The sequence below is a fragment of the Hoplias malabaricus genome, chromosome Y, assembly GCF_029633855.1.
Source record: "Hoplias malabaricus isolate fHopMal1 chromosome Y, fHopMal1.hap1, whole genome shotgun sequence".
NCBI lineage: Eukaryota > Metazoa > Chordata > Actinopteri > Characiformes > Erythrinidae > Hoplias > Hoplias malabaricus.
The window spans coordinates 50,102,140-50,114,517 of record NC_089820.1 but is presented as its reverse complement, the minus strand read 5'-3'; the positions used below and the strand labels follow the sequence as shown (position 1 = coordinate 50,114,517).

Sequence of the window (12,378 nt, the reverse complement as noted above, 5' to 3'; positions counted from 1 at the left end):
AGCTAGTCTTGAGCTTGGTCTGTATGATACTAAAATACCAGAGGCAAAACCATATGATTTGAAAATCATTCGAGTAGAATGCGGAAAGAAAGTTTGGGAGATATTTTGGAGTGAAAGAAATGGTGAGATTAAAACGAGATTAAACATGCAAAGCAGCACCTGCTCTCAAAAACCCTCTCGCTCCATCGTGGCCAAGAAGGAACCTCCAGCATCTTCAGGTAAGAACTTCTACCTCCAGCGCATCCAAGACTGAGATTTGAAGGACTGACTCCGGCCGAGTCACTGGTCACAGGCTATCGTTTCCATCGCTAACATACCTCTGAGAAAAAGAGATCAGTGCATTCAACACATCCGCTTCACTTGATATCTGATCCAGCTGCACACAAACCTGCTTTCACTCAAAGATTGTTATCAGACACATGCGTCTGAAGTGTTGACACCGAGGCCATGGATACAATATGGAAACAATTACTCTCTGCGTTGGTCATAAATATTTCCCTATTTTATTGGAAAATGTTCAGAAAGAATGCTATAATTACATTATAATATGCTGCAGTACCCAGCACCACACCAAACAACACAGTCTAGTCTGGCACTGGACCAAACAATTATGCATATTGGATTTCTGTTACTGACAGACCTTATGAAAGACTAATACGCTGGAGTGCACTTGTTGTACTTTTACTGCTTTAACTCTTGTATAAAGTGACAGTATTTGGCTATGGTCACACACCTTAATGAAGAAGGACCTCATATCAACAAAACCAACACCTCTCAAATCCTCAAAGACAGTAAAAGAATATTTCATTGCTGATATAACCCAAATAAACAGAATAACTTAATTGTAGATATAGGCCAAAGCCTAGTTAACTTTTTTTTCTCCTCATACAACACTTCTCTCTGACCAAGAACCCAGCTACGTGTCTGAGTTATTTTGGTGAGGTTCAGATTGTCCCCCAGTTCAAAGCAGTGCTCAGTAAGACTCAGTAGAGCCCTGTCCCATTTGCCTGAGAAATAGGCCACTCTGTGCATGCCCTTTTCTGAATCACATGCTACTAAATCATAAAACATAAAGTAAAGCATCTGTAGCAGTTAGAGAATATGAATGAACGAATAAAGCATCAGTGCGTTTTATTCTTTTTACACTAGTGATATAACACCAGACCTTAAGTCCTTTCTAAAGAAAGGCTGGGCCTGATGCATTGTCTGTAACATGGATGGATTCGTATGCTGGTAGACATTGTGCTATCCCTTTTTCAATGAAAGCACTTTGGGCTGCAGGCGAAACACAGAGAATGAGCTAAAAATACTGCTGCTGCGGCTAATTGTGCTACTAAACTGTAAATATTTTGAATTAAATTAAATATGCTGGAAAACCCGTTCCTCGTGTTTAAGCTGACAAAATAAGTCCACAAATGTATCTTCTGAAATGTTTAATTCAGTTTCTTATACAATATATAAACTCAATTATATTATGACCATTTAGAGTGTACTTATAATACAATAACAACAAACTCTGTTATTATTATTATTATTATTATTACTATTATTATTATTATTATTATTATCTACTTATAAAAATAAAGCAGCAGTAGAATGATAGAGGTTTTAATGTTATACATTTACAGGCTACAAAAAAAATCCCTTTAAGGCGACTTTGGTAATTATGCCTCATGGCCAGTAGATGGTAATACTAACTAATAGAAAACCACCAGAAGCAAATTAATTGTTTTTATATTGCACCGGTCGTAACAATTCTCGTAAAATAACACTTTTTGGATCTGTATGCAAACATGAGGCAAGTCGTGTTTCAATGAGTGTCATTTTTATCCCACCTCAGTGATAACGTCGGGATTTTGATGTCATTTGTCTCTCTGACATTGAGGAACTGCGAATGCGCAAACCATGCGCAGTGAGGATCCTTCTCGACTCCCTCTGTAATCTCCTCTACAGCACTGTGCGTTTTCAGAAAACTGGGAGTCGGTTCCTGTTTAGATTCCAAGTTGTGTGAATCATTGAGCCGAATCTGTCGATTAAAAAGAATGATCTCGTAGCCTGTAGAAGGCACATTATAAAGTACATTATAATTATATTAACCACTGGAAAAATACATCTGAAGAGTGCACATACGTTAAATGACGTTGTCTGACTAGCAGGGACTTTTCTTCAGGTGTAGTCCTTTAAGTGTTAAGGGTAAGTTTGTATAATTCTATAAATTAGATGTTTCATTTTATGTCAATTAATAATAAATATTAGCTTTTTCTTTTACGGGTGAATATTTACGGGATGTAGATTTTTGACTTTTGCAAAATGTAATGTGATTGTATAAGTTTAAATCAATACCCTAAACATATATTTTAAGTTAATCTCTTAACATGCTTTATACAATCAGTAACTGATTTCTAATTTAAAGAAAAATTTACTGTAAAATCACATAAGTGATTCTGCGTAATGTAATCACATTAGACTCCAAACAAACCATAGTTAGACAAGATCTGTTCATTTATACTTGACTAGACTCCTTACGTTTCTTTCTCTGTGGAATCGAATCCATAGCTTTAGAGTTAACCTGGAGCCGACGAATCGATTCTTTATGGGATCAACTCCCAGCGCTACTCTTGGCATAAGCTACAAACGGCGAGGAGAAGGTGTTGTTTGATTGATTTTTTCAAACACAAGTGGAATATCCCGGCTTAAAATGGCCTCGTTGGGGGAGCCAGTGAGACTAGAAAGAGGTAAATCGTGTACAAACTTTAAGGGTTTAAAATATCAGAAAAGCCCCTGTTAGTCGGAGCGGCTCACCGTGAGGCTAGCGGTGGCTCACCTCGACGCTGCTAGCCGTTATTTAACGCTCATAACCAGTATGCTCTTATGTCGTTCCTGTAAATACGTTCATTTATTAGGTGGAATGTGTGTGCGCTTGTACAGTAGAAGGATATTGTGCAGATAAATCATGTTACACTACATATTCTATAAGTAGATACAGTGTTAGCATTCCTAAGTTAGCGGCTAAACGAGCAGCAGGAGTTAACGTTAATCTTTTGTGTTATAGCACTCGGCTAACTTAGCTGTCGTTAGTTACAGTAAAGATTAATTAAAGTCATTTGTAGCAGACACACGGTGTAACTCGTTTGTTCAGGATGAGATTATAAACCATATTTAAACGCATTTTTGTTTGTTAACGCCCGCCAACTGAGATTGCTAGATACTTATTGCCTCCGTAAGGATAAGTTACTGTACCACAACTGGGTTCTGACACTAGACACTTCACAGATGAGCATCCATTCTCTCACACTGACCCTCATAGACTTCATAAACTACACATATACACAATTCAGACACACCGCATGCAGGCTTTTTTTCTAATAATTATTACTCACGCATTCGCATTGTTTTAACAATAATGAAAAAAAAACACAAACACTGTCTATTTATAAACAACTTATAAGTGCTATAAAATTAAAGACAAACCACACAGAAACTCATGAATTTTCACCTTCTAGTTTAACTGATTATAATGTTAAGTAGATCTAGTATTCAGTCTCTAAAATGTATACCACTCTGCTTTCAAAGTGAAAAACATCACCAGTGGAATTTTGCATGTACCTCAGTTTGATGTTTGAATAGAAGTGACATATATCACAGCTTTCAATGTTGAGACCCCTAGTGTCTAAACTGTAACCTTCATCACACTTCTTCACACTTCTCTGTGGGTCTGATGTGAAGTGATAAAGATCTAATGCAGTTCACTTTTTAGTGGCAACGTGCTGCTTGGCAGATAACAGTAAGTATTTGTTATGGCCAGACAAAATTGCTTTTGATTGACTTGATAACTTGTGGAAGATATCAATTTTCCATAGCATGAGAACATTAATTTGGCGATCTGGACATCCTACCATACAAAATGCTGTGGAAAAAAAAAAGTCAGGGTTTTGTGATCTTCCTAATCAGAAAACATGGAAAGAAAACAAGCAGTTCTGATTTTGTCCTGCGGCTTACTGAGATAGCAGGCACTTCACAACTTGTGGGTTTAATTATTAAAATGTGAATATGAAATTGGAGAACAAGTGAAAATAACTAAAACCGACGTTCACACATCACACTTCCCTGCTAGCTGCCTCATGCTTGAAACTAAACCGTGGCTCATTCTCAGCAGTGGCTGAAACCAACTTCTAAACAAGGAGTTTGCGATATGGCCTTCAAATAATATTGTGATATACCGGGATATATAATGATAGGAACAGGAACTTCTTAGGAATAAAAACACTTTTTTTTCTGCCTTAAATGAGATACGGTATAATATTATGAAAATCATAACAAAATGTAATGTTAAAGTATTAGTGTTTATTTTTAACACCAAAAAGAACATGATGCATTATCTAACTGTAATTATCAACTGTAGGTCTAAGAAATGGTGAAGGCCCGATCAAGTTTTTTTGCCCCAATTTGAGTCTTTTAATATTATCTGCCGATACTGAATCCTGATCTGATACTTAGATTTTCTTAGATAGTCCTGTTACACGGTGCACACTTCAAGTAAACTCAGCCCTGTGTATCTGCTTGACACTGAATGCCTCGCATTAAGAAACAAACTGCCTGCATCCAAGCTGCTGCTTAATTATTTATTTTATAACAAATATACGAATGGTGTCTTCACAAACAGTTCATATAAATACTTTAATGTTATTTTTAATCTTATATGAAATTATCTAATGTGATTTTTATGTAGTTTCTTTTTTATTATTTTAAGCACTGACCTGTTTCTCTCAGCCACAAACCCAACCGTGTAGGCGGGACTGTGACTCCATTGGCTGCAGCACTAAATGATGGACAGCTAAGTCTCGCTGCTGATTGGCTAAAAAAAATTGATGAACAATGAGAAGCGCATTCTCTGTTTAGGAGCTGGCTGTGGGAGAGCAGCGTGTCTCAAACAATTCATGATCTTAACAACACTTTTATTTTGGAAATAAAACTTCGACACTTGTTTCATTTTGTCCTTTGTTGACTTACTCACAGTTATCAGAGAGGTAGACCTGAGTGTGCATGATATATGTGCTCAAGTGGCTTACATGAACAATGGCAGGACAGCGTGGTGTGTGTGTGCGAGCGTGCGTGCATGTGTAGGTGACTGCACGCGGGAGAGAAAAACAGAGCTGAACGGGACGTTTGTGCACTGTTTTAAAAGTAATCAGATGGAATCCTCTGCATACTCGATATAATTAATAAGGTCATTTTCTAAATCATGTAGAAAATACTATGGACTGTATGCATAGTTGCGATATATCCCCCAGCTGTAGCTTGAGCTCAAGTCACATTCACGTGCCTGCGTTAGAAGCTTGCTCTTACGTCACAATATCACGATATGGCAAAAGTCTTATCGAATTAAAAAGCATAGCGGTATTATCCTACCTATATTATATCGCTCACTCCTACTGATACACAATGTAGAAAATTGTGGTAGTGTTAGATCCTTGTGGTATTTTGACCAGAGTATATCATACACTTTTATTTAAGACCCAAGAACTGTTATTCTGTGGAAAAAAATATGCATAATATTTCCCATTTTAGTAGCCTCAAAGAATTAATATATAACATTTTTATAACAATTGGTGGTGTTTTAACTATCAGTCAAGTCAAGTGTTCTTTGCCAGAGAAAAATTTCCAGATTGTGTAGATTAGCTGGTAGGCTTGGTTGGTGTTCTACTTTTTTTTAATCGAAAACTTTAATTTGCAGACATCTCTCGTGCCATTGAACTACTGGACAAGCTCCAGAGGACAGGGGAAGTACCTCCCCAGAAGCTCCAGGCCCTGCAAAGAGTTTTGCAAAGTGAATTCTGCAATGCTGTTCGAGAGGTTAGTTTTCATATATATTTACATCTTAATGTTTGTGATAGTGATGTACCCATATGGAAAGTGTGGGTTTACAGGTATTTAAGATGTTTTATACTTTGTGATGATTAAACATGTGCAGAAAAATGTGATTTAGGGCTACATCGCTTTGCATTAACATAAAGGAGAAATGTAACATTTACTAACAAAGACAAGGGTAAAATGTAGAAATTTTCTTCCTCATAGGGATGTCCAGATCACGTTGTTTTGATCTGATGTATCTTCTGATATCTTGATCTGATATTTGTATCTTCCTACAAAGTGCACACTTCAGGTACATTAGAGTATCTGCTTAATAACGGAATAGATCTGCTGTGCATTTAGACAGAAATTGCCTGCTTCTAAGCCTAATGGTTCTTTACAAATAGTTCATATAAATTCCACTTAGAGGCGATCATCAGGACATCCCTAATTCCTCATTTCTCATGTAGCAAAGGAATCTTTTCTTATTACTTTTTCCCCCTTCGGAATAGAGAGGTATGTGTTATGTTATTTCATTTTTTGTGTCCTTACTATTTCTTTATGTACAAGATAAAGCATTATTGGCCATATGTTACCTGTAAAGTCTAGCCTTTTGTAATGATTGACTCAGTATGAAGTTACTGAAAGTATCCACAAATAACAAGGTTGTTCACTGTGACTGTTCCTTCCATCCTTTTTTAAAGACATGGGTTTCAGATGGAAAGTGCCATTTCCCATGTAGTGAGACTAAGACTTTGCTGGCAGTTGAGTCAGCTCTACCCTGCTGCTTTGTCATCTGTCGTTTTATAGTTTTTTTCTGCCCGTCAACCTCTTGAAGCCAAAAACACAATGTGATGCTCTGGCAAAGGTGAAATGCCCTTTTCTTTAAGCACACAATCCATTCCCTCAGTCTTAAAAGTTGTTTTTGTGTTAGACCTATACAACCTCAACACACACAACACTGTGTAGGACTGTGCTTGCTTAGTGATGCTTTGCAGGTTTAAAAACTCTAAATTCACCTCCTCATCAGCAGGAAAATCTATAACAATGCAAGATCTGGAGAGTAGATATTGTTCTTTCCTACTGTCTTTGCTCAAGCACTGAAAAACAGAATTGCACTGTTGTGGTACCTGCGATTTAGGAGTCTTGTGTTTTACCTTGTGAAAGCTGTTATCATACCTCTCATGGAGACCTCACTGGGAATAAATCTATACATTTATCAGGTTATAGTGAGTCAATTTATGTCATTCTTGCATGATCTTGTATTACGTGTTTAGGGATCCTAAGTATTTGCTTCGTATGTGACAGAACGGTGATGAATCAGCTTTTCAAGATGACTTTAGAAAGGCTACTGACACAGAATTAGTTTACAGTAAGATCACAAATGATTCTCATTCTCATAAGCACTGTAAGTTGTGCATACCCCATGCGGTATCATTAGCCTATTCATGCCTAAGGAAAGTTCAATTCATTCCTAGCTCATCTCTCAGATCTCTGCATATGCATACTTGTTAAATGAGCCCTCCTATGGAGCAGTGTGGCTTTTTTACTCATACTTCAACACTTGGGCCACTTATTTCCGCCCCCCGAGGAATGACCTAATTTGAGCTGTTCTGCAGCAGGTGATGATGCGTGACTGTGACTGGAGAGTTATGCCTCAGTAGTTGATAAGAACATTGGCTGCTGAGTGACTCAACAGTGCTGTCCAGTTAGAGCTGTTTATTCACTCTCTGCTCAGTTACTCAGGATCAGCTCCAGGGACCTGGACTCATGAAGCACCTCAAAGCAACAGTGCTAAACTAGGATCAGGTTTCTCTTGTGTTTTGACTTATCTCAGTAATTAACACCTTCCTACATTAAAATCTCTGCTCTGCGGTGCTTTTTGAGCGCTGACCTAAATTTCACGTCTTGGTCTTCAACTTGCTTAAATGTGCTTGTGTTATTTAAACTGATGGCGAGGACAACAGGGCTTTTGTTCGGGTCTCCAAAGCGTCATCCATATGAGTGTGAGGTGCATCCTATGTGGTGCTGCATTGAGTTGTATGCTGTAGCCTATTTTAAGGCTTTTGCCTGTTCTTGTTTCATGCCTTTTCCCTCTTTCTTGATTCTCGCAGGTTTATGAACATGTGTATGAGACAGTGGACATTAACAGCAGTCCAGAGGTCAGAGCCAATGCTACAGCAAAGGTAATATATATAATTTTTTTTATTTATACATTTATTTTAAAGCCTATTTGTAGTTATTTTGGTTTTAGTCTGCAGTAAGTTTACTTCAATCTGAGATTAATTTTACCATTTGCCTAATGGTTCTGTTTAAAATGTTTAAAATTAAAAATATATATATATATTTTCTTATGACGACAATCATAACAATTTAAGAAAACTTTTAAAATGCTTAATTGATTGTTTTTTTACAGCAGAATTGTACATAAATATAATTTGTATGAACGTCTTGTGAAGTCCTGTTTCTTTTTCCTCAGTTGGCAGAGAGATACAGTGTATATTTGCCATTGCACAACATACCTGCTGTTTTTGATGCATAATAGAAAATAAATGTCCAAGCTGCCTCTGGTGTAAGCACAGTGGATCACATCTGTGTTCTCATGAGTAAGGCCAGAGCTCTCCAGGATACGCTCTGTTTGCTTCTCACAACTAATAAAAGCAATAAGTTTATTCCAGCGCATGAGATATTACCTGAGGACAGAGCATGACTTGAAAGCAGGTTTATTTATATAGAACATGTTTGTATAAAAGATATAGAAACACTGTAAGGAGAGGTAAAGTTTCTCTAAATTTTTCCAATGTAGATGTCTCTCCAATCACTGAGTTTTGATGAGAACAAAGAATAAGGATAATTGAGTGAAAATGACTAAAAACCAGAGTTTTTGCTCCTCGCTCCTCACACCTGGGCTCTCGCTCTGAGCTGAGCTGTGGCCCATTGTCATTTAAAGGACCAGGCGCCGGCCGTTCTGAAGAGGTCTTTCAATATAACCATACGGAAATGTGTTAATTTGTTGTCAAATATGTTCCCTTTAATAAGCAGTCTCATGAGTAATATATTCTCCTTGCTTGTTATGCAGGCCACAGTGGCAGCGTTTGCTGCCAGCGAGGGCCACTCCCACCCTCGTGTCGTGGAGCTCCCAAAGACAGAGGAGGGTCTGGGCTTCAACATCATGGGAGGAAAGGAACAGAACTCACCCATCTACATCTCACGCATCATCCCTGGAGGCATTGCTGACCGCCACGGAGGCCTGAAGCGGGGAGATCAGCTTCTGTCTGTCAATGGAGTAGTACGTAGACTTTTTTATAAAGTGGTTTAACATGAGAATGAACTTATTATCATTTTAAAGTATTTTTAACGTACATAGAAGCATTCAATATGTCACTCTGTCCCCTGCTCTAAGCCTTACTCTTTTTCATAGAGTGTGGAAGGAGAGCACCACGAGAAGGCAGTGGAGCTATTGAAGGCAGCTCAGGGCACAGTCAAGCTGGTGGTTCGTTACACACCTAAAGTGCTGGAAGAGATGGAGTCCAGATTTGAGAAAATGCGATCTGCTAAACGCCGGCAACAGAATAGCTACCCACAGTAGGGTAATGCCCCCAGGCCCTCACATCTCTTTTCTCTCTCTCTCTCTCTCTCTCTCGTGTATTCTGACCTTCTACTCAACCCCATGCTCTCTTTCTCTGCCCAGGGACTGGCCACATGTATGGCACTTCTTTTTCTCCTTTTCTGGAATTTTCTAAACTCTCACCACCTTGCTTTTGAACACACTCCAGTCTTGTGGCATGAACACTACATAAGATTTTTATTTTTAGTTTTTTATTGCATATATAGTCACATTCACAAGCACAGAGACACTCATTATAAACTGTATGTGCATTACTCAGACTGTTGTCAGTCCAAGGTTGATCGGTCAGGATTGCAATGGGACTGCCACCATCACCAACAACACTATCGTCTGCTCCTGAGGCAGTTTAAACAAAATATCAAAAGTTCAAAGTGCCTCAAGAGCTAAAGTAAATTGAATGTCTCTTGATTGTGATTTGGTTCTCTACACTACTGTCCTTTCCCTCTGGTACTGTACACTAGTGATGGTGAATTAAATGGAGAATGAATGAACACACAACACTAGATGAGATTAAGCAGAGTGTTGGAAGTGGCTCCTTTACCTGAAGAAATGCATCACTATTCCTGATTGTAGCTGCTGTCCTTGCTTGCTTAGGAAAAATAAAAATGACTTTACTCTTTTCACCTGGAAAAATTGAAGTGTCATAAAACAGTGATCAGCTGTTAACTACATTATTGTTGCATTTTTTTTTTTTACTTGTTTTTTTTTTTTTATTGTAAAATCTAAACTTAAACACATCTGAGGGGGGTGACCAAAAAGTGATTGTTTCTTTAGTTTCTTCAAGCTCGACTTTTAAGTGTTTCTGTTCCATTAGCTCTTATTTTTGTGTCCTGTGTTTTTTTTTAGATTTACTAGACCAACATCTCTTTTATGCTCATCATCAAAGAATAGTCTATAACTAGCATGAAGTGATATGAAAGCAGGATGCTAAGAAATCTGACCCCTTTCCCATGAATGTAGTAGACTTGGTCAACTGGATGTTAAGCACTGATCCCCAACCCTGACCCCCCAGGTTACAGCTTGGATGAAAATATTTATTTAGATTGAGATATTTATTTGTTTTAACTTCACCCTAGAGACATGTTTTGTGCAGTAGCGATTAGGTTATTTTTGTCTCCTTTTGGCTAGTCCTTAAAGAAAATTGAGTGTATTTGATTCCTGAGATAATTTGTGGCTGTTTGCTATAACCATTCTCATTTACTGAGGTTCATCATTCAACCGACATGAATCTTCTCTTATTATTCCTATTGTAGCAGGACCAAGCATATTTTCCTCAAATGATTCTTAAAATGATTTGTCCTGATTCAGAGAGCATTGTAAGGTAGCTTTGCATTTCACTTTCCCCTTGTACTCATTTCTGAATGTTAAAAAATGCAAAGCTCCAGATGTATTTTTAACCTCAAAAGCAGGTATTTTCAGTGTCTAACAAGCTCAGAAAAAAAAGCTGTCTATTTTTCTCTGTCTCTCATGAAATATTTAGAGCGTTTCTAATTCTAGGAGCTCATGAATCATCAGGAGCTGTGAGATGCGTTGGTGCATGGAGAAAGGAGGGGTGGGAGAAGGGGCGGTCTGATCTCTTTCGTAAGAGAAGCGTTCGTGTGATTGAAACTTGAAAATGTTCTTGTAAATCGGTTTGGAGAAGAGACGGAGTGGACGCTTTGTTCTCTAAGGGGCCTGGAAGAGCTCAGATTGCACTTCTCCTTCTCTGCCTTTCCACGATGTAACATTTCACAACCTGTTGTTTCACTAAAGCAATAAGACTTGCTCTTTTTTCCTCCCCAGCGCTTTGTTATTCACCAGTCCTCATTGTTGTTCACTTTTGGGGGGGTTGCATACTATTTTTGTAACCACATTTTCTTTTAATATTGCTCCCCTTTTTGATAAAGGATTTTTTTCATGAGATTTTTTCCAAGGAATGATTTGTATTGCTTTTCTGGTACATTGTCCCTTTGTTTTTTCGAGTACGAAGACCAAATTTGCAGCCTTTCTGAGAACTCTTTGATAACATGTTGAATGTCCAGTATGCTTGTTTAGGACTGTTATTTTCACTAACTTGTTATATTATGTTGTATTGTATCATTTGGCATTTCTCTGCTGTCCTGGTGTATTGTTACATTAATGTGGATGTATAGAATTATGACGAATTACTTCGTAGAATTACGTAAAAGTAATGAGGTTTGAAGCTGCACAAAATAAATTACAAATTAATATTTGTCTCTGTGGTCATCGTGTGTGTGTATGATTGGCTTCTCTCTGTGTTTGATATTCATGCATTTTATTTGTTTATAGTTTGACTTTTAAAGACATGCCTGGATGTTGTTTGTGGCTCTTTGGAGGCTGTCATTAGGAAGCCCTTAACACTAGAGGGTGCTGTAAGATACTGCACGTGTTATAAATGACCTTAAATCTTGATTACCAGATACACTTTGAAGGGGGAGCAATTCATTTTTAGGTGTAAAGTAAAAGCTATTAAGGTGTTCCTTTTTAATCCACATAATTATTTTTCCTTTGGACCCAGTTATTAAACCCAAAATGAATTTTAGTGTCTAATTTATTAAAATACTCCTCAAATGTATCTTTCCTACTATTTATGTTCTGTATTCAGACCACAGGTAGTGAAACAAACTCTATTTGTAATGCAGTTGTCCCACTGTTGTAAAGCTGAAGTTGTAAGTAAATATTTTGAATTTGTTCATATATTTAAAACCTTATGCCGCTTATTTTAAAATCTGTTCATAGCAGGAAATCAGTAAATGTATCAAAAGGCCGTGTTTGACATCGTCCTATTAAAACAGAAGCCTGCAGTTTATTACTCATGTACCTTGCCATGTTCGTGTGTGGTGACAAACGCCCTCGAGCAGTTTGGCAGTCCTGTTCATGGCCTGTTGACACCGGCGTGA

General features: G+C 37.8%; 1 protein-coding gene across 1 annotated transcript; it reads left to right on the top strand.

Moving 5' to 3' along the window:
* Positions 1-2,597: 2,597 nt before the first annotated feature.
* On the top strand, positions 2,598-11,691 carry LOC136678251 (protein lin-7 homolog C). Its single transcript, XM_066656231.1, has 5 exons — positions 2,598-2,735; positions 5,735-5,853; positions 7,965-8,036; positions 8,930-9,139; positions 9,272-11,691. The coding sequence occupies exons 1-5, from the start codon at positions 2,699-2,701 to the stop codon at positions 9,437-9,439; spliced, it is 606 nt and encodes a 201-aa protein (XP_066512328.1). The 5' UTR covers positions 2,598-2,698; the 3' UTR covers positions 9,440-11,691.
* Positions 11,692-12,378: the final 687 nt, after the last annotated feature.

What these genes read in the sequence shown, in the direction of transcription:
- LOC136678251 (XM_066656231.1), top strand. Translation starts at nt 2,699, where the DNA reads ATGGCCTCGTTGGGGGAGCCAGTGAGACTAGAAAGAG. An exon ending in GAGCCAATGCTACAGCAAAG is followed by an intron (nt 8,037 to 8,929) that starts GTAATATATATA and finishes CTTGTTATGCAG; the next exon opens with GCCACAGTGGCAGCGTTTGC. An exon ending in TTCTGTCTGTCAATGGAGTA is followed by an intron (nt 9,140 to 9,271) that starts GTACGTAGACTT and finishes TCTTTTTCATAG; the next exon opens with AGTGTGGAAGGAGAGCACCA.